This window comes from Oncorhynchus kisutch, linkage group LG1, assembly GCF_002021735.2.
Source record: "Oncorhynchus kisutch isolate 150728-3 linkage group LG1, Okis_V2, whole genome shotgun sequence".
Lineage (NCBI taxonomy): Eukaryota > Metazoa > Chordata > Actinopteri > Salmoniformes > Salmonidae > Oncorhynchus > Oncorhynchus kisutch.
In genome coordinates this window covers 3,916,106-3,943,281 of record NC_034174.2, presented here as the reverse complement: position 1 = coordinate 3,943,281, position 27,176 = coordinate 3,916,106, and the positions used below count along the sequence as shown (strand labels likewise).

Genomic DNA, 27,176 nt, shown 5'->3' with positions numbered 1-27,176 from the left:
TGGTCAGAGAGCCCCGTGGGCCCTGGTCAGAGAGCCCCGTGGGCCCTGGTCAAAAGTAGTGTACTATAAAGGGAACCATTTGGACCTCAGTGTGTGAAGACAACCCATTCACCGCTTCCTTATGGGTTTAAGAATCCTAATCCTACCTACCTCGTCACTGTCGGGTGGATTGAAAAAAAATAAACAGTAACTACGTGTAAAAGCTGTTTGAGATCAGATGTTTTCATCTGACAGCAACGCTAGAAGACAGCGTCTCATGACTGTTTCAGATGTGAACTACTTGCATACATTTGCTGTGTGTGCTGTATATGGCCGTTACCAAAATGATTGTTCACAATACAAAATTAACCGAAATGATTGACAAGATATATATCTCAAAAAAATTTAGGGGAACACTAAAATAACACATCCTAGATCTGAATGAATGAAATATTCCTATTAAATACTTTTTTCTTTACATAGTTGAATGTGCTGACAACAAAATCACACAAAAATTATCAATGGAAATCAAATGTATCAACCCATGGAGGTCTGGATTTGGAGTCACTCAAAATTAAAGTGGAAAACCACACTACAGGCTGATCCAACTTAGATGTAATGTCCTTAAAACAAATCAAAATGAGGCTCAGTCGTGTCTATGACCTCCCTACAACACCTGGGCATGCTCCTGATGAGATGGTCTCCTGAGGGATCTCCTCCCAGACCTGGACTAAAGCATCCGCCAACTCCTGGACAGTCTGTGGTGCAACGTGGCATTGGTGGATGGAGCGAGACATGTCCCAGATGTGCTCAATTGGATTCAGGTCTGGGGAATGGGCGGGCCAGTCCATAGCATCAATGCCTTCCTCTTGCAGGAACTGCTGACACACTCCAGCCACATGAGGTCTAGCATTGTCTTGCATTAGGAGGAACCCAGGGCCACGTCCTGCACGGTGTCGGACTGTAAGCACAACCCCCACCTGTGGACGTCAGGCCCTCATACCACCCTCATGGAGTCTGTTTCTGACCGTTTGAGCAGACACATGCACATTTGTGGCCTGCTGGAGGTCATTTTGCAGGGCTCTGGCAGTGCTCCTCCTGCTCCTCCTTGCACAAAGGCGGAGGTAGCGTTCCTGCTGCTGGGTTGTTGCCCTCCTACGGCCTCCACGTCTCCTGATGTACTGGCCTGTCTCCTGGTAGTGCCTCCATGATCTGGACACTACGCTGACAGACACAGCAAACCTTCTTGCCACAGCTCGAATTGATGTGCCATCCTGGATGAGCTGCACTACCTGAGCCACTTGTGTGGGTTGTAGACTCCGTCTCATGCTACTACGAGAGTGAAAGCAACGCCAGCATTAAAAAGTGACCAAAACATCAGCCAGGAAGCATAGGAACTGAGAAGCGGTCTGTGGTTGCCACCTGCAGAACCACTCCTTTATTGGGGGTGTCTTGCTAATGGCCTATAATAAGTGGACAGTTTGATTTCACAGAAGTGTGATTGACTTGGAGTTATATTGTGCTTAAGTGTTCCCTTTATTTTTTTGAGCAATATATATATATATATAGCCTCCACATTGACTCTGTACCGGTACCCCCTGTATATAGTCTCCACATTGACTCTGTACCGTACTACCCTGTATATAGTCTCCACATTGACTCTGTACCGGTACCCCCTGTATATAGCCTCCACATTGACTCTGTGCCGGTACCCCCTGTATATAGCCTCCACATTGACTCTGTACCGGTACCCCCTGTATATAGCCTCCACATTGACTCTGTACTAGTACCCCCTGTATATAGTCTCCACATTGACTCTGTACCGTACTACCCTGTATATAGTCTCCACATTGACTCTGTACCGGTACCCCCTGTATATAGCCTCCACATTGACTCTGTACCGGTACCCCTGTATATAGTCTCCACATTGACTCTGTACCGTACTACCCTGTATATAGTCTCCACATTGACTCTGTACCGGTACCCCCTGTATATAGCCTCCACATTGACTCTGTACCGGTACCCCCTGTATATAGCCTCCACATTGACTCTGTACGGTACCCCCTGTATATAGCCTCCACATTGACTCTGTACGGTACCCCCTGTATATAGCCTCCACATTGACTCTGTACCGTACCCCCTGTATATAGCCTCCACATTGACTCTGTACCGGTACCCCCTGTATATAGCCTCCACATTGACTCTGTACCGGTACCCCCTGTATATAGCCTCCACATTGACTCTGTACCGGTACCCCCTGTATATAGCCTCCACATTGACTCTGTACCGGTACCCCCTGTATATAGCCTCCACATTGACTCTGTACCGTACCCCTGTATATAGCCTCCACATTGACTCTGTACCGGTACCCCCTGTATATAGCCTCCACATTGACTCTGTACCGGTACCCCCTGTATATAGCCTCCACATTGACTCTGTACCGTACCCCCTGTATATAGCCTCCACATTGACTCTGTACCGTACCCCCTGTATATAGCCTCCACATTGACTCTGTACGGTACCCCCTGTATATAGCCTCCACATTGACTCTGTACCGGTACCCCCTGTATATAGCCTCCACATTGACTCTGTACCGGTACCCCTGTATATAGCCTCCACATTGACTCTGTACCGGTACCCCCTGTATATAGCCTCCACATTGACTCTGTACCGGTACCCCCTGTATATAGCCTCCACATTGACTCTGTACCGGTACCCCCTGTATATAGCCTCCACATTGACTCTGTACCGGTACCCCCTGTATATAGCCTCCACATTGACTCTGTACCGGTACCCCCTGTATATAGCCTCCACATTGACTCTGTACCGGTACCCCCTGTATATAGCCTCCACATTGACTCTGTACCGTAACACCCTGTATATAGCCTCCACATTGACTCTGTACCGTACCCCTGTATATAGCCTCCACATTGACTCTGTACCGGTACCCCCTGTATATAGCCTCCACATTGACTCTGTACCGGTACCCCTGTATATAGCCTCCACATTGACTCTGTACCGTACACCCTGTATATAGCCTCCACATTGACTCTGTACCGGTACCCCCTGTATATAGCCTCCACATTGACTCTGTACGGTACCCCCTGTATATAGCCTCCACATTGACTCTGTACCGGTACCCCCTGTATATAGCCTCCACATTGACTCTGTACCGGTACCCCCTGTATATAGCCTCCACATTGACTCTGTACCGGTACCCCCTGTATATAGCCTCCACATTGACTCTGTACCGTATACCCCTGTATATAGCCTCCACATTGACTCTGTACCGGTACCCCCTGTATATAGCCTCCACATTGACTCTGTACCGGTACCCCTGTATATAGCCTCCACATTGACTCTGTACCGGTACCCCTGTATATAGCCTCCACATTGACTCTGTACCGTACCCCTGTATATAGCCTCCACATTGACTCTGTACCGGTACCCCCTGTATATAGCCTCCACATTGACTCTGTACCGTAATACCCTGTATATAGCCTCCACATTGACTCTGTACCGGTACCCCCTGTATATAGCCTCCACATTGACTCTGTACCGGTACCCCCTGTATATAGCCTCCACATTGACTCTGTACCGGTACCCCCTGTATATAGCCTCCACATTGACTCTGTACCGGTACCCCCTGTATATAGCCTCCACATTGACTCTGTACCGTACCCCCTGTATATAGCCTCCACATTGACTCTGTACCGGTACCCCCTGTATATAGCCTCCACATTGACTCTGTACCGGTACCCCCTGTATATAGCCTCCACATTGACTCTGTACCGGTACCCCCTGTATATAGCCTCCACATTGACTCTGTACCGGTACCCCTGTATATAGCCTCCACATTGACTCTGTACCGGTACCCCCTGTATATAGCCTCCACATTGACTCTGTACCGTATACCCCTGTATATAGCCTCCACATTGACTCTGTACCGGTACCCCTGTATATAGCCTCCACATTGACTCTGTACCGTATACCCCTGTATATAGCCTCCACATTGACTCTGTACCGGTACCCCCTGTATATAGCCTCCACATTGACTCTGTACCGGTACCCCCTGTATATAGCCTCCACATTGACTCTGTACCGGTACCCCTGTATATAGCCTCCACATTGACTCTGTACCGTAACCCCTGTATATAGCCTCCACATTGACTCTGTACCGGTACCCCCTGTATATAGCCTCCACATTGACTCTGTACCGGTACCCCCTGTATATAGCCTCCACATTGACTCTGTACCGGTACCCCTGTATATAGCCTCCACATTGACTCTGTACCGGTACCCCCTGTATATAGCCTCCACATTGACTCTGTACCGGTACCCCCTGTATATAGCCTCCACATTGACTCTGTACCGGTACCCCCTGTATATAGCCTCCACATTGACTCTGTACCGGTACCCCCTGTATATAGCCTCCACATTGACTCTGTACCGGTACCCCTGTATATAGCCTCCACATTGACTCTGTACCGGTACCCCTGTATATAGCCTCCACATTGACTCTGTACCGGTACCCCTGTATATAGCCTCCACATTGACTCTGTACGGTACCCCCTGTATATAGCCTCCACATTGACTCTGTACCGGTACCCCCTGTATATAGCCTCCACATTGACTCTGTACCGGTACCCCCTGTATATAGCCTCCACATTGACTCTGTACCGGTACCCCTGTATATAGCCTCCACATTGACTCTGTACCGGTACCCCCTGTATATAGCCTCCACATTGACTCTGTACCGGTACCCCTGTATATAGCCTCCACATTGACTCTGTACCGGTACCCCTGTATATAGCCTCCACATTGACTCTGTACCGGTACCCCCTGTATATAGCCTCCACATTGACTCTGTACCGGTACCCCCTGTATATAGCCTCCACATTGACTCTGTACCGTACCCCTGTATATAGCCTCCACATTGACTCTGTACCGTACCCCCTGTATATAGCCTCCACATTGACTCTGTACCGGTACCCCCTGTATATAGCCTCCACATTGACTCTGTACCGGTACCCCCTGTATATAGCCTCCACATTGACTCTGTACCGGTACCCCCTGTATATAGCCTCCACATTGACTCTGTACCGTAATACCCTGTATATAGCCTCCACATTGACTCTGTACCGGTACCCCCTGTATATAGCCTCCACATTGACTCTGTACCGGTACCCCTGTATATAGCCTCCACATTGACTCTGTACCGTACCCCCTGTATATAGCCTCCACATTGACTCTGTACCGGTACCCCCTGTATATAGCCTCCACATTGACTCTGTACCGGTACCCCTGTATATAGCCTCCACATTGACTCTGTACCGGTACCCCCTGTATATAGCCTCCACATTGACTCTGTACCGGTACCCCCTGTATATAGCCTCCACATTGACTCTGTACCGTACCCCTGTATATAGCCTCCACATTGACTCTGTACCGGTACCCCCTGTATATAGCCTCCACATTGACTCTGTACCGGTACCCCCTGTATATAGCCTCCACATTGACTCTGTACCGGTACCCCTGTATATAGCCTCCACATTGACTCTGTACCGGTACCCCTGTATATAGCCTCCACATTGACTCTGTACCGGTACCCCTGTATATAGCCTCCACATTGACTCTGTACCGGTACCCCTGTATATAGCCTCCACATTGACTCTGTACCGTACACCCTGTATATAGCCTCCACATTGACTCTGTACCGGTACCCCCTGTATATAGCCTCCACATTGACTCTGTACCGGTACCCCCTGTATATAGCCTCCACATTGACTCTGTACCGTACCCCTGTATATAGCCTCCACATTGACTCTGTACCGTACCCCTGTATATAGCCTCCACATTGACTCTGTACCGGTACCCCCTGTATATAGCCTCCACATTGACTCTGTACCGGTACCCCCTGTATATAGCCTCCACATTGACTCTGTACCGTACCCCCTGTATATAGCCTCCACATTGACTCTGTACCGGTACCCCCTGTATATAGCCTCCACATTGACTCTGTACCGTACCCCCTGTATATAGCCTCCACATTGACTCTGTACCGGTACCCCCTGTATATAGCCTCCACATTGACTCTGTACCGGTACCCCTGTATATAGCCTCCACATTGACTCTGTACCGGTACCCCCTGTATATAGCCTCCACATTGACTCTGTACCGGTACCCCCTGTATATAGCCTCCACATTGACTCTGTACCGGTACCCCTGTATATAGCCTCCACATTGACTCTGTACCGGTACCCCTGTATATAGCCTCCACATTGACTCTGTACCGTACCCCCTGTATATAGCCTCCACATTGACTCTGTACCGGTACCCCCTGTATATAGCCTCCACATTGACTCTGTACCGGTACCCCCTGTATATAGCCTCCACATTGACTCTGTACCGGTACCCCCTGTATATAGCCTCCACATTGACTCTGTACCGGTACCCCCTGTATATAGCCTCCACATTGACTCTGTACCGGTACCCCTGTATATAGCCTCCACATTGACTCTGTACCGGTACCCCCTGTATATAGCCTCCACATTGACTCTGTACCGGTACCCCCTGTATATAGCCTCCACATTGACTCTGTACGGTACCCCCTGTATATAGCCTCCACATTGACTCTGTACGGTACCCCTGTATATAGCCTCCACATTGACTCTGTACCGGTACCCCTGTATATAGCCTCCACATTGACTCTGTACCGTAACCCTGTATATAGCCTCCACATTGACTCTGTACCGGTACCCCCTGTATATAGCCTCCACATTGACTCTGTACCGGTACCCCCTGTATATAGCCTCCACATTGACTCTGTACCGGTACCCCCTGTATATAGCCTCCACATTGACTCTGTACCGTACCCCCTGTATATAGCCTCCACATTGACTCTGTACCGGTACCCCTGTATATAGCCTCCACATTGACTCTGTACCGGTACCCCCTGTATATAGCCTCCACATTGACTCTGTACCGTACCCCTGTATATAGCCTCCACATTGACTCTGTACCGGTACCCCTGTATATAGCCTCCACATTGACTCTGTACCGTACCCCCTGTATATAGCCTCCACATTGACTCTGTACCGGTACCCCTGTATATAGCCTCCACATTGACTCTGTACCGGTACCCCCTGTATATAGCCTCCACATTGACTCTGTACCGGTACCCCCTGTATATAGCCTCCACATTGACTCTGTACCGGTACCCCCTGTATATAGCCTCCACATTGACTCTGTACCGGTACCCCCTGTATATAGCCTCCACATTGACTCTGTACCGTAACACCCTGTATATAGCCTCCACATTGACTCTGTACCGGTACCCCCTGTATATAGCCTCCACATTGACTCTGTACCGTACCCCTGTATATAGCCTCCACATTGACTCTGTACCGGTACCCCCTGTATATAGCCTCCACATTGACTCTGTACCGTAACCCCTGTATATAGCCTCCACATTGACTCTGTACCGGTACCCCCTGTATATAGCCTCCACATTGACTCTGTACCGTACCCCCTGTATATAGCCTCCACATTGACTCTGTACCGGTACCCCCTGTATATAGCCTCCACATTGACTCTGTACCGGTACCCCCTGTATATAGCCTCCACATTGACTCTGTACCGGATACCCCCTGTATATAGCCTCCACATTGACTCTGTACCGGTACCCCCTGTATATAGCCTCCACATTGACTCTGTACCGGTACCCCCTGTATATAGCCTCCACATTGACTCTGTACCGGTACCCCCTGTATATAGCCTCCACATTGACTCTGTACCGGTACCCCCTGTATATTGCCTCCACATTGGACTCTGTACCGGTACCCCCTGTATATACCTCCACATTGACTCTGTACCGGTTACCCCCTGTATATACCTCCACATTGACTCTGTACCGGTACCCCCTGTATATATCCTCCACATTTGACTCTGTACCGGTACCCCCTGTATATAGCCTCCACATTGACTCTGTACGGTACCCCCTGTATATAGCCTCCACATTGACTCTGTACCGGTACCCCCTGTAATATAGCCTCCACATTGACTCATGTACCGGTACCCCTGTATATAGCCTCACATTGGACTCTGTACTCGGTACCCCCCTGTATATAGCCTCCACATTGACTCTGTACCGGTACCCCTGTATATAGCCTCCACATTGACTCTGTACCGGTACCCCCTGTATATAGCCTCCACATTGACTCTGTACCGGTACCCCCTGTATATAGCCTCCACATTGACTCTGTACTGGTACCCCCTGTATATAGCCTCCACATTGACTCTGTACTGGTACCCCCTGTATACCCCTATAGCCTCCACATTGACCCTGTACTGGTACCCCGGTATATAGCCTCCAACATTGACTCTGTACCGTAACACCCTGTATATAGCCTCCACATGACTCTGTTACCGTATACCCTGTATATAGCCTCCACATTGACTCTGTACCGGTACCCCCTGTATATAGCCTCCACATTGACTCTGTACCGGTACCCCCTGTATATAGCCTCCACATTGACTCTGTACCGGTACCCCCTGTATATAGCCTCCACATTGACTCTGTACCGGTACCCCCTGTATATAGCCTCCACATTGACCTGTACTGGTACCCCCTGTATATAGCCTCCACATTGACTCTGTACCGGTACCCCCTGTATATAGCCTCCACATTGACTCTGTACTGGTACCCCCTGTATATAGCCTCCACATGACTCTGTACTGGTACCCCCTGTATATAGGCCTCCACATTGACTCTGTACTGGTACCCCCTGTATATAGCCTCCACATTGACTCTGTTACTGGTACCCCCTGTATATAGCCTCCACATTGACTCTGTACCGGTACCCCCTGTATATAGCCTCCACATTGACTCTACCGGTACCCCCTGTATATAGCCTCCACATTGACCCTGTACTGGTACCCCCTGTATATAGCCTCCACATTGACTCTGTACCGGTACCCCCTGTATATAGCCTCCACATTGACTCTGTACCGGTACCCCCTGTATATAGCCTCCACATTGACTCTGTACCGTACCTCCCTGTATATAGCCTCCACATTGACTCTGTACCGTAACACCGTATATAGCCTCCACATCGACTCTGTACTGGTACCTCCCTGTATATAGCCTCCACATTGACTCTGTACCGTAACACCCTGTATATAGCCTCCACATTGACTCTGTACCGTAATACCCTGTATATAGCCTCCACATTGACTCTGTACCGTAATACCCTGTCTATAGCCTCCACATTGACTCTGTACCGTAACACCCTGTATATGGCCTCCACATTGAACTATCCTATATCTAGTCTCGTGATTTTACTGCTGCTCTTTAACTACTTTTTAGTTCTTATTCATATTTTTTTTAAACTTCATTGTTGGTTATTGGCTTGTTAGTAATCATTTCACTGTAAGGTCTTCACTGGTTGTATTTGGCGCATGTGACTAATAACATTTGATAGATACATAGATATGTCCTCCAGTTTTTCCCCCCACTTCACCTAAGCCTTACTATCTACCTAATAGGAAACTGCTAGCAAGGAGTAACAGAATCTGACGAGGGAAAATGTCTCGTCCAGTCAGGAGAAAAATACACTACATCTACATTACCTGGAGTTATATACAAACAGTTAAGTCGGAAGTTTACTTAGGTTGGCGAAATTACAACTTGTTTTCCAACTCACTCCACAAATTTCTTGTTAACAATCTATAGTTTTGGCAATTCGGTGAGGACATCTACTTTGAGCATTACACAAGTCATTTTTTCAACAATTCTTTACAGATTATTTCACTGTACCACAATTCCAGTGGGTCAGAAGTTTACATACACTAAGTTGACTGTGCCTTTAAACAGCTTGGAAAATTCCTGAAAATTATGTCATGGCCTTAGAAGTTTCTGATTGGCTAATTTACATCATGTGAGTCAAATGGAGGTGTACCTGTGGATGTATTTCAAGGCTTGACATCATGGGAAAATCCAAAGAAATCAGCCAAGACCTCAGAAAAAAAAAAACTGTAGACCTCCACAAGTCTGGTTCATCCTTGGGAGCAATTTCCAAAGGGCTGAAGGTACCACATTCAACTGTACAAACAACAGTACGCAAGTATAAACACCATGGGACCATGCAGCCGTCATACCGCTCAGGAAGGAGATGCGTTCCTTCTCCTAGAGATTAACGTACTTTGGTGCGAAAAGTGCAAATCAATCCCAGAACAGCAGCAAAGGACTTTGTGAAGATGCTGGAGGAAACCGGTACAAAAGTATCTACATCCACAATAAAATGAGTCCTATATCAAGATAACCTGAAAGGCTGCTCAGTAAGGAAGAAACCACTGCTCAAACTTCCAGAAAAAAGCCAGACTACGGTTTGCAACTACACATGGGGATAAAGATCATACTTTTTGGAGAAATGTCCTCTGGTCTGATGAAACAAAATAGAACTGTTTGGCCATAATGACCATCATGTTTGGAGGAAAAAGGGGGAGGCTTGCAAGCCGAAGAACACCATCCCAACCGTGAAGCACGGGGGTGGCAGCATCATGTTGTGGGGGTGCTTTGCTGCAGGAGGGACTGGTGCACTTCACAAAATAGATGGCATCATAAGGTTGGAAAATGATGTGGATATATTGAAGCAATATTGAAGCAACATCAAGACATCAGTCAGGAAGTTAAAGCTTGGTCGCAAATGGGTCTTCCAAATGGACAATGACCCCAAGCATACCTCCAAAGTTGTGGCAAAATGGCTTAAGGACAACAAAGTCAAGGTATTGGAGTGGCAATCACAAAGCCCTGACCTCAATCCCATAGAAGATTTGTGGGCCGAACTGAAAACGCGTGTGCGAGCAAGGTGGCCTACATACCTGACTCAGTTACACCAGTTCTGTCAGGAGGAATGGGCCAAAATTCTACAATATTAAACTCATTTTATTCTTGTAGGAAAACATCTTTCCTTCAAAGTCCAGGGGTGATGATAGAGAAAAGTAAGGAATGGAGTAATGAAAGAGAAAAGTAGCCTAAGGCTTGGAGTGGAGTAGGACCTCTTCAGAGTCTGAGGATAGGTGAGAGACGGGGTCAAAACAGACCTGGGTTCAAGTACTATTAGAAATCATTTCAAATACTTAATCTGTGCTTGATTGAGCATGCCTGGCTTAATGGAACCAATCGAATAGTTACTCCCAAAAACTGCAAAACCCGCCCATCTAACACGTCAGGCAAGCTAAAGCAAACCTTCCTGTAAATATTGTAGTTACAATGACACAATGACTTGCATATTACAATGACTTGCATATTCACTTTTACAGCAGTCAGTCCCATTGGTGGTAGGAGTATTAACAGGGTCTGGCTGGACAATGAGACTTACATATTCACTTTTACAGCAGTCAGTCCCATTGGTGGTAGGAGTATTAACAGGGTCTGGCTGGACAATGAGACTTACATATTCACTTTTACAGCAGTCAGTCCCATTGGTGGTAGGAGTATCAACAGGGTCTGGCTGGACATTGGTGGCCTGCCCATTCCCAGTTCCTTCCTTCTGCTTTTCTCCTTTGACGATGGGCGGAGGGTTAGCGCCTCCCTCCCCAGGCAGCGCCACCTCCCCTACTCCTAGAGCCTCCTCTTTGTAGCGCTTCATGAAGACAGACATGGCCTGGAGCTGGTGGAAGGAACAAGACCAACGATGGGAAATAAGTGTTCTATGTATATTACATCCTCAACTATGATTTAATGAATGTAATGTTTAGTACTGCAAGTGAAGCTTAATATTTATTAATTAAATAACAATTCATGTCAAATGTTAAAATAATAATGGGTCTGCGCTCTTTAAAAAGGTTCTTCATATCAAATCGCGTCTCTTTCAGGTGAGGTTTGAAACTACTATCAAACATGTGGACAAATCCACAAATAGATGATCAAATCAAAACCTGATCCTCTGGTAGTGGCCCGTGGCACTGGGAGGGGTCCTGATCGTAGACAGGCAGCTGTCTCATCAGCTGCCTGCGCCGGTACATCGCTCCCTCAGTCCCTGCTACAGGACGCTTTTCTTCTGGGAGCAACTCCATATACAGCATGGCCTGGAAAGGAGAGAGAGACACAGGTAGGGACGGAGAGGGGACAGAAAGAGGGAGTAAGAAGAGAGAGAGAGAGAGAGAGACAGGTAGGGACGGAGAGGGGACAGAAAGAGGGAGTAAGAGAGAGAGAGAGAGACAGGTAGGGACGGAGAGGGGACAGAAAGAGGGAGTAAGAAGAGAGAGAGAGAGAGAGAGAGAGAGAGAGAGAGAGAGAGAGAGAGAGAGAGAGAGAGAGAGAGAGAGAGAGAGACACCGGTAGGGACGGAGAGGGGACAGAAAGAGGGAGTAAGAAGAGAGAGAGACCGGTAGGGACGGAGAGGGGACAGAAAGAGGGAGTAAGAAGAGAGAGAGACAGGTAGGGACGGAGAGGGGACAGAAAGAGGGAGTAAGAAGAGAGAGAGACAGGTAGGGACGGAGAGGGGACAGAAAGAGGGAGTAAGAAGAGAGAGAGACAGGTAGGGACGGAGAGGGGACAGAAAGAGGGAGTAAGAAGAGAGAGAGACAGGTAGGGACGGAGAGGGTTAGAAAGAGGGAGTAAGAAGAGAGAGAAGAGAGAGAGACACAGGTAGGGACGGAGAGGGGACAGAAAGAGGGAGTAAGAAGAGAGGCCGTAAATCCTAAACCACCCCCTTGCTCATATCAACTATCGCTCTGAGGGGCTCCATTAATGCATCACTTTTGGGACACACTCCTGCCTTGAATGATGCAATTCATGTTCCATAATAAAACAAAAAATCATGAAATTCAAATGAACAAATCCCCCCCCTCCCATCGCTTTACAAGATATACCCTGAGTATGCCAAACATTAGTAGAATCACCTTCCTAATTTTGAGTTGCACCGGCAACAATAGCCCCAGATCTAACATGTCCAGACAAGTATGTGTGTTACTTTTAGGAGCTGGGTAAAATACTTGAGTATTTTGCTTCAGCCAAACGGTACAGTTTCGTCTGATTGGTTCTGTTTGTTAAAAATAAGGACTGTATAGTCAGCAGCAGCTATAAGTGGCTTTGGGACCTGAGATTTGGTTCCTTTAACATGAGAAAAGCCATTTAAAAAAAAAGAAAACTGCGCTACACCCTACCGCGGCACCTAAACAGCACCCTATCCCCTACGTAGTGAACGACTTTAGACCAGGGCCATATGGGAGACAACCGTGGCGTGTTCCCCTATTCTCGGTAGTGGAGAAACAACCTCTAGTTCAGTGGTTCCTAACCTTTAAAATCAGTTACTATACCACCAACTGAATTTCCCTCTCAACTGAATTTTGCTCTGCCTAGATTACTCTCCCCCCCCCCCCCCCCCACTTCCTGTGCATTTTACCCCCTGTGGCTAGACCAAGTGCCCCCAGGGGTCCCTATTACCCCTGGTTGGGAACCACTGCTCTAATCGACAGGGTCCCTGTTAGGGAACAGAGCACAGAGAGGTCCATTCATACTGTAGTTCTCCGAGGCCCATCTCCCTGTGCTGCCCCATACACACCCACACCGCAGCAGACCGCATTACCCACGCTGCAACACTGACTCGTTGTTATTAACAGAGCAGCCTTTATGGTGATGTTTAACACCACCACTTTAAGAGCAGTTTAACTAGCATTAAGACAAATAAAACCTCTTGGCAGACATTTTTATTTATTGGGGGGGGGGGGGGGCACACACACACACACATTCCAGAGCGGTTCCACAGTGCTGGCCAATCAGCTAACCCTCACAGTGCTGTGAGAGAGCTGGGGGACCATCACTCTCCCCTTCAGCCTTCAGGCTGCTGTCAACACAATGTTGACTCGCTAGCAGAGCCTTCCATCCCTACTTCCCTAATCAAGCCAACCACCATGACTATTGGGCCTACCAAACCACAGCTGTGACCTAGGACAACCCTGCTTCTCTTCTGTCAGCACTCTGTGTCCTGGCACACCACTCTATTCCTCGTCTCTCCATCTCTAACAAAAACGTATCTAGCTAGTCTCTCAAAACAGCCAATCATCCTTCATCTCTCCCCTAATAACAGATGTCAAACACATTCCTAACAGCCTCTGTAAATAGTAAACGTCTGTCAGAAAACCCAATGTGACTGAGGTTTTCTTTGTAAGCACATCTAGGATGGATAGGGTGGGCTACAGCGCTCTTTAAGGGGTAAGCTCTGCTCACTACTCTCTGTCTGCCTCACACTCTACAATCCTGGGGTAAAGCTCACCACTCACCATTCCACCACTCTACAATCCTGGGGTAAAGCTCACCACTCACCATTCCACCACTCTACAATCCTGGGGTAAAGCTCATCACTCATGCCTGTCATTAGTGTGTCCTGATGAAGGATTCCTGGAAGGCCAGCCCTGGCTTTAAGAGCATGAGGGAGACAAGCAGGAGAGAGGCCCACACACACACACACAGGCAGGCTGGATCCTGTTTCTCGCTGCATCATACAACTGAGGTATTCTTATAGAGAGACCACTAATATTCACTGTACCACTAACAGAAATACACATCAGCTGTACAGTGTCAGAAATAAAATGCATAGCAAAGACTACACTTAGATCATATTACAGACTAAATGAAACTCGATCCGATGTGGTTTTCTGTTGTGTAGGTCAGACTAGGTGATGCAGAGCCCAGTTGGAACATTAAGGTTTCTCCATTAACATGACACTACAACATTCTATAGCAGCCATGTTAGAACCCCATTAACATGACACTACAACATTCTATAACAGCCATGTTAGAACCATTAACATGACACTACAACATTCTATAGCAGCCATGTTAGAACCCCATTAACATGACACTACAACATTCTATAGCAGCCATGTTAGAACCTCATTAACATGACACTACAACATTCTATAACAGCCATGTTAGAACCCCATTAACATGACACTACAACATTCTATAACAGCCATGTTAGAACCATTAACATGACACTACAACATTCTATAGCAGCCATGTTAGAACCCCATTAACATGACACTACAACATTCTATAGCAGCCATGTTAGAACCCCATTAACATGACACTACAACATTCTATAACAGCCATGTTAGAACCCCATTAACATGACACTACAACATTCTATAACAGCCATGTTAGAACCCCATTAACATGACACTACAACATTCTATAGCAGCCATGTTAGAACCCCATTAACATGACACTACAACATTCTATAACAGCCATGTTAGAACCCCATTAACATGACACTACAACATTCTATAGCAGCCATGTTAGAACCTCATTAACATGACACTACAACATTCTATAGCAGCCATGTTAGAACCTCATTAACATGACACTACAACATTCTATAGCAGCCATGTTAGAACCTCATTAACATGACACTACAACATTCTATAGCAGCCATGTTAGAACCTCATTAACATGACACTACAACATTCTATAGCAGCCATGTTAGAACCTCATTAACATGACACTACAACATTCTATAGCAGCCATGTTAGAACCCCATTAACATGATACTACAACATTCTATAGCAGCCATGTTAGAACCTCATTAACATGACACTACAACATTCTATATCAGCCATGTTAGAACCCCATTAACATGACACTACAACATTCTATATCAGCCATGTTAGAACCCCATTAACATGACACTACAACATTCTATAACAGCCATGTTAGAACCCCATTAACATGACACTACAACATTCTATAACAGCCATGTTAGAACCCCATTAACATGACACTACAACATTCTATAACAGCCATGTTAGAACCCCATTAACATGACACTACAACATTCTATAGCAGCCATGTTAGAACCCCATTAACATGACACTACAACATTCTATAACAGCCATGTTAGAACCCCATTAACATGACACTACAACATTCTATAGCAGCCATGTTAGAACCCAATTAACATGACACTACAACATTCTATAACAGCCATGTTAGAACCCCATTAACATGACACTACAACATTCTATATCAGCCATGTTAGAACCCCATTAACATGACACTACAACATTCTATAGCAGCCATGTTAGAACCCCATTAACATGACACTACAACATTCTATAACAGCCATGTTAGAACCCCATTAACATGACACTACAACATTCTATAGCAGCCATGTTAGCTTCCCCAGTGGTATAAAGTACTTGCGTAGTACTTCAAAGTATTTTTTAACTTAAGTAGTTTTTGTAAGGGTATCCGTCAGGGAAGCGAACTGGTCACCTTTCGGTGACATTCGGCATTTTAAAAAAAAATAAAAAAATAACAAATAGGTGATCTTGGTATTTCGCGTAGATCCCATGAGAAGGGGGGGGGGGGGGGGGCTTTGGATCACTACTGGCTGTAAGCGAACGAGTGATGCGTTTGGATCACTACTGGCTGTATCCAAGGCTCAGCCAATCGTTTACATAACAGAACGCAGCACACGACTGAAGAGAGAAGAGACAACCGATGTGCTAGTTACAGCATCAGGGCTCTGGAAAGACAGCGTGTCAATTACAGCAACGCGTCCCATGAACGATAACGGAGAGGTGAGATGCCTGACCACAGAGACCGGGGGTGAGAAGGTGATGAACCATACTTCATGAGCTGTAACCCGAAAAACTGAGAATTTTTAGGCATCTTGCTAGCTAGATTACATTCTCCGTTAGCTAGCCAGAGAAATGTTGATCAACATCAGCCAACTTAACTGATCAAATACTTGAGTTTATGGTGTATATAACAGGGTACTTTATCTACCACTGAGCTCCCCATTAACATTAAATGGGGAATAGAAACAAACATGCTACGTACCGGAATATCTACAATACGACATGCTACGTACCTGAATATCTAGAATAGAAACAAACATGCTAGATATTCAGGTACATAGCATGTTTGTTTTTCTTCTTATTCAGGTATGTAGCATGTTTCTTCTTATTCAGGTATGTAGCATGTTTCATCTTATTCAGGTATGTAGCATGTTTCTTCTTATTCAGGTATGTAGCATGTTTCTTCTTATTCAGGTATGTAGCATGTTTCTTCTTATTCAGGGACAATAAGCAGAAAATCAAACATGCTACGTAACTAAATATCTAGAATAAGAAGAAAACTAATCTAAAAGAGCCGAACTCTAAACATACGGCTCTGTGGTGATGGTGGCTGTGGACGGACCATCAGTTCTGATTGACTAAAGGTGGGAAATGCCTGGAACCGTGTTGACCTCTACGACATCACACCTCAATGCTGCCTCTGGCTGAGGCTCACTGCTGTTACAGTCAGGACCTCTTCTGGAAGAGAGCATATCTTTAATGGAATTCTTTAAAAATGTAGGAGCTGGACCAGGTCCGCACCAGGCCTTTTGTCCACAGGGACCCTTGAGGCCTCGTGTCAGAGCAGAGAGGAGCGCGTTAGCAGGACAGAAAGACATAAGGTCTGGAAATAAACCTTGTGGTTCTTCCGTCGTCTGACATGCAGGAAGTGTGCCCACTGTGTGTCAGGGTGACGTGAAAATATTATTTAATTTCAGCTGCTGTGGCTTCAGTTTCCTCCCCGAGCGCCAGAATGGGACAGGCTTCTGTCCTCCACCATGGAATTAAAATTCAATGCAGTATAACTACGCACTTTTACTAACTCAATCCAACAGGTAAAGTGGTCTCTTCCCTTCCCTTCCCTTCCCTTCCCTTCCTCTCTCTCCTTCCCTCCCTCTCTCTCTCTCCTTCCCTCCTTCCCTCTCTCCCTCCCCCCCCCTTCCCTCTCTCCCTCCCCTTCCCTCTCTCCCTCCCCTTCCCCTCTCTCCCTCCTCTTCTCCCTCTCCCTCTCCTCTCCTCCCTCTCCTTCCCCTCTCTCCCTCCCTCTCTCTCCCTCCCTCTCTCTCCCTCCCTCCCCTTCCCCTCTCTCCCTCTCCCTCCCCTTCCCTCTCTCCCTCCCCTTCCCCTCTCTCCCTCTCCCTCCCCTTCCCTCTCTCCCTCCCCTTCCCTCTCTCTCCCTCCCTTCCCTCTCTCCCTCCCCTTCCCTCTCTCTCCCTCCCTTCCCTCTCTCCCTCCCCCTCCCTCCCTTCCTCTCTCTCTCCTTCCCTCCCTCTCTCTCCCTCCTTCCCTCTCTCCCTCCCCTTCCCTCTCTCCCTCCCCTTCCCTCTCTCCCTCCCCTTCCCTCTCTCCCTCCTCTTCTCCCTCTCCTTCCCTCTCTCCCTCCCCTTCCCTCTCTCCCTCCTCTTCTCCCTCCCCTTCCTCCCTCCCTCCCCTTCCTCCCTCCCTCTCTCTCTCCCTCCCCTTCCTCCCTCCCTCTCTCTCTCCCTCCCCTTCCTCCCTCCCTCCCTCTCTCTCTCCCCTTCCCTTCCTCCCTCTCTCCCCTTCCCTTCCCTCTCCCCCTCCCTCTCCTCTTCTCCCTCTCCTTCCACCTCTCTCCCTCCCTCTCCCTCTCTCCCTCTCTCCCTCCCTTCCTCCTCACCAGTTTCTGTGTGAGTCCTGGCGGTGCCCAGTCGTAGGTGATGGTGTTGAAGGTGGGGTCCTTCCTGGACACCACAGGGTTGGTGATGACCATACGGTTACGTTTGTACACTCGGATGCCCTTCACCTGTTACACAACGGAAATGGAAATGGATTTATGACCTTCAGGTGGTCAGAGGGTCTAAAACTGATGGCTCCAGAATACACATCCTGTTGTAGCTGGGTTCCACACTGACCCCCTGTGCTAGTTCTCCTCTATCCTTCATGTCTCTCTAATCCAGGCTTGGGTAACTCCTCAAGGGGGGGGGGGGGGGACTGACTGCAGTCACTTTTTATCCAACACACTTAACGCCAAAAATCAACTATTCGTGTTCTGCAGTTAAATATGCAAATAGTTTAAAAATCAGGTGTGTTTGCTAGGGATGGGGGGATGATACCAATCAGACCCCCCCGAGGACTGGAATTGCCCAGACCTGCTCTATTCTATCCAATAAAATGACATGATTGATTTATTTGATGAAGTCCCATTGACGTCAGAAGACGTCTTTTACCAGGGATGCAGAACAACTTAATCTCCTTGAAGATATGAAATGCAGTGAATCCACCTGAATTGTGGTTTTGAAAATGTTCAAAAGCATCAAATCAAAAGACAACCTTGGCTGTCAGGTGGACGTATTTGGAGTTGGCGAGGAGACGACCCATCTTGTGATCGTCCTCCAGGTCTGAGCTGTGACCGTGGTCTTCCACACCGCACCCACACTGGGTACAGGCTTTTCTGGAGGCAGAGAATAGGTCATATGAAAAGGTAAAGTCATCCTCCAGGGTCTGGACACCCTGCATGCTTTCCTGATTGGGGGGGGGGGGGGCAGGGCAGAGTAGAACAGGTGATGATACAAAATAGCTAACATACATTCTTGTACAAAACACTTCTACTCTTTGTGATGGATTGGTGTGTGCTCGGTTCTGATTGTTCCTCTAATCAGGGACTGATTTAGACCTGGGACACCAGGTGGGTGATTCCTCTCTAATCAGGGACTGATTTAGACCTGGGACACCAGGTGGGTGTAATTTATTATCAAGTAGAACAGAAAACCAGCAGTGCTCCGGAACATAGGGTAGGATTTCAATACCACGGCCTAGGTTGGAGACATAGGTTAGAACGAGTCATTCACAAGCTTTGGAAAATAAACTGATTCATGTCTAGAATTTTCCTCATTCATGCAAAGAGTTATGGGATATTAGAAGCATTCTGGACTCATCCTTCAAGTTTTCCAACTAAAAGATCTACAGGAAGTACCTCTCCATATCCACAGCAATAAAACAAAATCTATTTTTGTTTGGTTCAGCTGAACTACTATCAAAAGTAGTTTAGCCCCAAAGCTAAAAATAATAAACACATAAAATACTTCCTAGGAAGAGTTGAATGGGAGCAGTGGATTCTGGTCAGTTTTAGAACAGTGTGTATATCATCGATTAGTCAGTGGAGTGTCAAATAGCCCCGTTGCCTATATAATGCACCACTGTTTGGCTGGCCCATTGGGGGGGGGGGGGGGGCAAACAGTGGTTCCCCCTCCCCAGCCCTTTAGGGGTGCTCTGGTCAGAAGTAGTCTAAGGAAAGGGTGCCATTTGGTTAAAGGACAAAATTTCAGGACCATTCGTCTTCCACTATATATAACTCCAAACAAAAACACTCCATTATGGCCATCGGCGGCAGCGAGGCAGTCGAGACAAATGGAGCAAAACATTCCAGAACAGTTAGGGGAGAACTAAAGGGAACTAGAAAGCAATCCTGCTTTACACCACTGCTTGTGTGTGTGTGTGTGTGTGTGTTTTAACGTTGGGGATAAATTACCTCCAGGAATGGGGGAGGAATCCAGAGCAGATCCCTTTACATGACAGACACGTTGCACCCTTCCCTACTACAGCCGCTGACCACATCTGGGGAGAGAGAGAGGAGACCGACAGAGAGAGAAGGGGGACAAATGATTAGACAAGTAATACAGGGAGGGAAACACTCAGTGGACTTGAGCCTCAGAGCCCTTTGAAAGCTTCGTAGCCTCAACTCATAAACAGGTCGCAGTTGTAAATGAGAACTTGTTCTCAACTGACATCCCTGGTTAAATAAAAATAAATAAACAGCTGGTCTTACTGGGGTCACAACAAAACATACTTTACATATGTTTAACAACAATAACATGTGTGTGCATCTATCAGCTACATGTCAGTACACACACACACACACACGTAGGTCACATTATATCAGATGGGAGTTCCATGCAATTCATGGCTCTGTAAAAATACTGTACACACACACAAGTAGGTCACATTATATCATATGGGAGTTCCATGCAATTCATGGCTCTGTAAAAATACTGTACATTTCCTTGATGTACAGCCCTCTGTTTACAATAAAGAGCCCAAACGTGCCGCTCTGTTCTGGGCCAGCTGCAGTATCACTAGGTCTTTCCTTGCAACACTGGACCTGGGAATTATCAAGATGAAATTAGAGACTGCAGGAACTTGCTTTGTGGAATGCAGAGCATCTCTTTATTACGGACAGACCTCTCCCCATCTTTACGGTTGAATCATCAGTGGACATGGACACATGCGTTGTTTAATACCATTGGCAGATCATATAGAACACACACTCACAGGGCCGTACACACACAGATTAATAGTGAAGACATCAAAACTATGAAATACCACATATGGAATCATGCAGTAACCAACAACAAAAAATGTTTAAGAAAACAAAATATATATTTAACATTTTTTACAGCCACCATTTTAGACTCCTAAAACATTAGAAGGTTGAGCAGAGTGATGTCACGGATTACATATACACCACGTCTAGAATGATGTCATCGAGACTGAAAAAAAAAAAAAAGACTGTTGACACAATTATATCCAATAGTAACCTGAAAGCATTGAGGAAAAAAAGAACTTCCCGCAAACTGTGTGTTAATCTGTATGCAGTTTGTACAGGGACGATCCCGTTGATGAAGCAGCCCTGTCCTGTGTCTCCTGCAGCAGCGTGCTAACTCCCCGAGGTGCCTTATTGCTTACACACCGTGGGACGATCCCGTTGATGAAGCAGCCCTGTCCTGTGTCTCCTGCAGCAGCGTGCTAACTCCCCGAGGTGCCTTATTGCTTACACACCGTGGGACGATCCCGTTGATGAAGCAGCCCTGTCCTGTGTCTCCTGCAGCAGCGTGCTAACTCCCCGAGGTGCCTTATTGCTTACACACCGTGGGACGATCCCGTTGATGAAGCAGCCCTGTCCTGTGTCTCCTGCAGCAGCGTGCTAACTCCCCGAGGTGCCTTATTGCTTACACACCGTGTGTCTGAACGTGTGATCCTCCAGTATCTGCAGTGTGTGGTCGGACTATAAGCCAACTCTTCCTTAAATGCTTCAACTCAGTCTAAACAACAAGCTCATGAATGAACGGCTTAGAATAGACTTGAAGATGTTTATTTTAACTTGGGACCTGAGCCAGGTTGTTTTAGTCTCTCTCTGTTGGACAAAGCCTGATGGGTGGGTGGGGGGGTTCCTTGTTCTGAGAGACTATGGCCCTTATTCACAAAGCGTACTGATCTAGAATCCCCCCCCCCCCCCTCATATACATTGCCTTGCAAGAGTATTCACCCACCGTGGCATTTTTCCTATTTTTCCCCTTACAGCCTGTAATTGGAATGGATTTCATGTCACAAATTGTCCAAATTGGTGGAGTGAAATGCAAGAAAAAAAACTTGTTTCAGAGAATACATTTTTTTTTTAAACTCAAGTGGTTCATATGTATTCACTCCCTCTACTGTGAAGCCCCTAAATAAGATCTGGTGCAACCAATTACCTTCAGAAGTCACAGAATTAGTTAAATAAAGTCCACCTGTGTGCAATTTAAGTGTCACATGATCTCAGTAATATATAGAAATATTTAAAAAAACACACCGGTTCTGAACGGCCCCCAGAGTCTGCAACACCGGTTCTGAACGGCCCCCAGAGTCTGCAACACCGGTTCTGAACGGCCCCCAGAGTCTGCAACACCGGTTCTGAACGGCCCCCAGAGTCTGCAACACCGGTTCTGAACGGCCCCCAGAGTCTGCAACACCGGTTCTGAACGGCCCCCAGAGTCTGCAACACCACTAAGCAAGTGTCACCAGGAAGACCAAGGAGCTCTCCAAACAGGTCAGGAACAAAGTTGTGTAGAAGTACAGATCAGGGTTGGGTTATAAAAACAAAGCCGAAACTTTGAACATCCCACAGAGCACCGTTAAATCCTTTATAAAAAAAATGTAAAGAATATGGCGCCACAACAAACCTGCCAAGAGAGGGACGCCCACCAAAACTCACAGACCAGGCAAGGAGGGCATTAAGCAGAGGCAACAAAGAAACATTTAAATGTCTTGGAATGGCCTTGTCAAAGCCCAGACCTCAATCCAATTGAGAATCTGTGGTATGACTTAAAGATTGCTGTACACCAGCGGTACCCATCCAACTTGAAGGAGCTGGAGCAGTTTTGCTTTGAAGAATGGGCAACAATCCCAGTGGCTAGGTGTGCCAAGCTGATAGAAACATACCAAGAGACTTGCAGCTGTAATTGCTGCAAAAGGTGGCTCTACAAAGTAGGGTGGTGAATAGTTATGCATGTTCAAGTTCTGTTTTTTTGTCTTATTTCTAGTTTCACAAGAAAAAGATTTAGCATCTTCAAAGTGGTAGGCATGTTGAGTAAATTAAATGATTCAAACCCCCCCCCCTTCCAGGTTGTAAGGCAACACAATAGGAAAAATGCCAATGAATACTTTCACTAGCCACTGTACTCATTCATTGAGATCTAAAAGGCAAAAAAAACTCATCCAAGATCAGCACTCCTACTCTGAGACACTTTTCTGAAGAGGCACCAATGAGTAGAGCATCGTGCGCCTGACTCTGGTCTATTTATAATCCATGATGTTACAGAGTGGACTGCCAAAGCCAGCTCTGCTTTATGTACAAAGCACCATCATCGATCACGCTGTCCGTCACAGGAATACAGAGAAGAGACACGACAGAGACAGGGGACTCGAAGGACACACAGGACAGAGGACCCGTCCAAAATGGCACCCTAATCCCTATATAAGGCACTACATTAGACCAGGGCTGGCACCCTAATCCCTATATAGGGCACTACTTTTGGCCAGAGATCATAGGGGTGCCAACCCCAAGCAGTCCTGTTCTGAAAGGTGTCTGTTGAAAAGGTTAAGCAGACAGCATTAGAGAGGAGAGCAACAAAACAAACTAGCAGGGCAACCATGGTATCAAATCCCTTTTATAATCCACAGCTCTGATGGCCGTCGGTCAGGGTAAATAGGTGTCAACGCAGGCAGGGTGAGGCAGCCACTTCGGAGTCTGTTATGCACTAATGAGACCGCCAAAGTAAACAACTGCCTGAATGACAATGTTGTTCAGGAGGTGGCGCACACACAACTTATACGATTTCACACACACACCCTGCAGGTTCTCTCAAACCAGAAAAAAAGTGATTTATAGAGCCACAATAACCCAGTCAGTCTTTATGCTTGGAGTATAAATACATAACGAGTGAGATATGCTAGGAACATTTTGCTGCCTAAATAGTGAGATATGCTAGCTACATATTTGTCCATAAATAGTGAGATATGCTAGCTACATATTTCTGCGCAAATAATGAGATGTTGGCTACATATTTCTCTGTAAATATTTTATGAAAAAAAAATAAAGTAAATGGACTTATTGCACACCACATCAGGGTGTGAAAATAAGAAAAATGGTGTGCTGCCTTAAAACCAATGTTGCTTTAGTAGGACGGGAAGAGTGAGCAAAGGAAGTGTGGAGGATCGTTGTTTCGTTGTAAAGGACAAGGGCTGTCATGTTTTAACAGCTCTGTCATTCTAAACACGTTAAGTATGAAGTTAGGAACTCAGCCAGAGCCGGGTGGGGAACTGAAGGGCCTAATAACTCATAGGAAAGACTTGGATGGAGGAGGCCACATCTAAACTGAAGTGGGTCAGCTCAAGGGCCTCTAGTGTCCAATAAGCACACGCTGACACATCCAATCAACTATAGAGAGACGATTGTAGATTAATAAAATACCACACTGTTATTTTGTAGTAACATATATTTATTCTAGCTTCCTGTTCATCAAAAACTCAGTTTATTGATTGGACTGTGGAATACTTAGTTTCTGAAACACTGAGGGTCGTTCGTGATCCGTTCCTTCCCTATTGTGGAGTCGAGGAGTTCAGCGTGGGGTTCAGAACCGTTTCCAGAGTCAAATGGGTCACTCGTCAATTTGACAACATTTTGAGAGTACAAGAACAGATTTGGATAAGTATTTTAACGGGCCTGTCCTGTTGAATTGATGTGATCCGTCTTAGTCTCTAGTGTGACAGGAGGAATAGCTGTGACAGAGACAGACTAGACGCTATCCCAAAAAGGCACCCTATTCCCTATCTAGCACACTACTTCTTTACCCAGGACCCATAGGGCTCTAGTCAATAGTAGGGCACCTCCCACGGGGAGGGAGAGGTATTTTTTGAATGGCATCATCTGCAGCACAACAATGTGTGAATTCAGGTTACATCCATAGGGACGGTCAAGTAAGCTTATGAGAGAGAGAGAGAGACGGTCAAGCTATTTCAGAGATGATTTTAGAAAGGTCGTGGCTTAGTCTTGGTATTTCCAACGGTCTAAAGCAGCTCAACATAGACAGGTGAATGTCAGAGGACAGACACACCGTCGCCAGTGGAAAGTCTTTGTTAGAGGACAATATGTGTATTTATTATGAGATCCCCATTGCTCTTCCTTTGGGCCCAGGTAAATGAAAGCAAGTTTATACCATTTTAAAAACATTACAATACATTGACAGATTTCACAACATACGGTGTGCCCTCAGGCCTTTACTACGATGTCATCGTTTAACACATGCATACCGTGGGCAGTCAAAAAGTAGCACACTTTCTTTTAGCCTTCCATTAAAGATAAGCTGAAATGACCCATAGGGGTCAGGTCAAAACAAAATGCACAGAAAGTACTCAGACCCCCATGACTTACACAATTTGTTAAGTTACAGCCTTATTCTAAAAGTGGAATTGTTTCTCTCCACCCCCTCATTAATCTACCCAGTAATTACAGAAAAAAAACTAGTTCATACAGTTTTGCAAATATATAAAATAACAGAATGATCAGTATTCAGACCCTTTACTCACTACTTTGGCAGCGATTACAGTCTCAAGTCTTCTTGGGTATGACGCTACAAGCTTGACACACCTGTATTTGAGGATTTGGGGAGTGTCTGCCATTCTTCTCTGCAGGTCCTCTCAAGCTCTGTCAGGTTGGATGGGAAGCGTCGCTCCACAGCTATTTTCAGGTCTCTCCAGAGATGTTCGCCCGGGTTGAAGTCCGGGCTCTGTCTGGACATTCAGAGACTTGTATTGAAGACACTCCTGCGTTGTCTTGGCTGTGTGCTTAGGGTCGTTGTCCTGTTGGAAGGTGAACCTTCACCCTAGTCTGAGGTCCTGAGCACTCTGGAGCAGGTTTTCATCAAGGATCTCTTTACTTTTCTCCATTCATCTTTCCCTCCATCCTGACTAGTCTCCCAGTCCCTGACACTGAAAAACATCCTCACAACATAATGCTGCTGCCACCACCATGCTTCACCGTGGTCTTTGCTCTGACATGCTGTGGGACCTTATATAGACAGGTGTCTGCACCTTACCAAATCATGTCCAATCAATATAATTTACCACAGGTGGACTCCAAACAAGTTGCATCAACATCTCATCCAATCAAGTTGTAGAAACATCTCATCCAGTCAAGTTGTAGAAACATCTCAAGGATGATCAATGGCAACAGGATGCACCTGAGCTCAATTTAAAGTCTCATAGCAAAGGGTCTGAATAAATAAAAAAAGGTATTTCTGTGTTTTCGCTTTGTCATTATGGGGGGGTAGTGTGTGTAGACTGATGAGGGGGAAAGAAATGGGAAAGAAATGGCTGTAACGTAACAACATGTGGCGAAGGGGGCTAAATGATTTCAGAAATGCAGGGAGATCGACTGAGGTTTATTTAAAAAAAGAAGGGTTTTTAGAGGATTACTGGTCAGAATATAAAGTTTTGCATTCCTATAAGAAACCCTCACCACCATTCCACACAAAAACAGACTAGTACAGAACAGCAATGGAAAACACAACAGGAAATATGGAAGATTATGCATAGATTTTGTGGTTGCTGCTACAATTATATTTTTTTTTAACACTTATTTTTTTGTTGTTGTTGCTGACGAAAACATTTACAAGTGTGTTTCACTCACCTTCTCTACCCCAGAGGTCAAATCCATAGTTCTCAAGTTGTAGGGCTGAGATACCAGTCCAAAGAGAAATGGAGCCTATCTGAAGGTGTGTTGGATAGCTCTGCTCTCTTCAGAGAACTGTGGTGAACTCCACTGCACCACTATGCTTTTCTGCTGCACACCAGTCTCACAAAGAAGGCTTAAATGACTGGCCACTGGGATTCCCTGGAACACTGGTGCCAACCCAATCACAGCAAAGTAAAACACCCCACAACCAATAGAATTCCAGTGGTATTTTCCCCTCCTCCTCCCACTTTTTTTCCCTCTTTTTCCCCCCTCTCTCTTTCCTACAAATTGGGAACACCCATTGTCTGGAACAGATAGAGACATGACCTCACTGGTGAGTGAG

The 27,176-nt window shown here is 46.4% G+C and overlaps 1 protein-coding gene across 1 annotated transcript in view; it reads right to left on the bottom strand.

The window, feature by feature from the left end:
* Positions 1-26,949, bottom strand: part of LOC109884229 (LIM and cysteine-rich domains protein 1) — a 35,429-nt gene extending 8,480 nt beyond the window's left edge. Inside the window, exons 1-6 of the mRNA XM_031796076.1 lie at positions 26,789-26,949; positions 20,315-20,400; positions 19,117-19,237; positions 18,464-18,589; positions 11,920-12,069; positions 11,436-11,651 (exon numbers count right to left, since the gene is read on the bottom strand). Coding sequence (XP_031651936.1) covers positions 11,436-11,651; positions 11,920-12,069; positions 18,464-18,589; positions 19,117-19,237; positions 20,315-20,400; positions 26,789-26,815 — 726 coding nt within the window. The 5' untranslated portion in view covers positions 26,816-26,949. The remainder of the gene's footprint in view (positions 1-11,435; positions 11,652-11,919; positions 12,070-18,463; positions 18,590-19,116; positions 19,238-20,314; positions 20,401-26,788) is intronic.
* Positions 26,950-27,176: the final 227 nt, after the last annotated feature.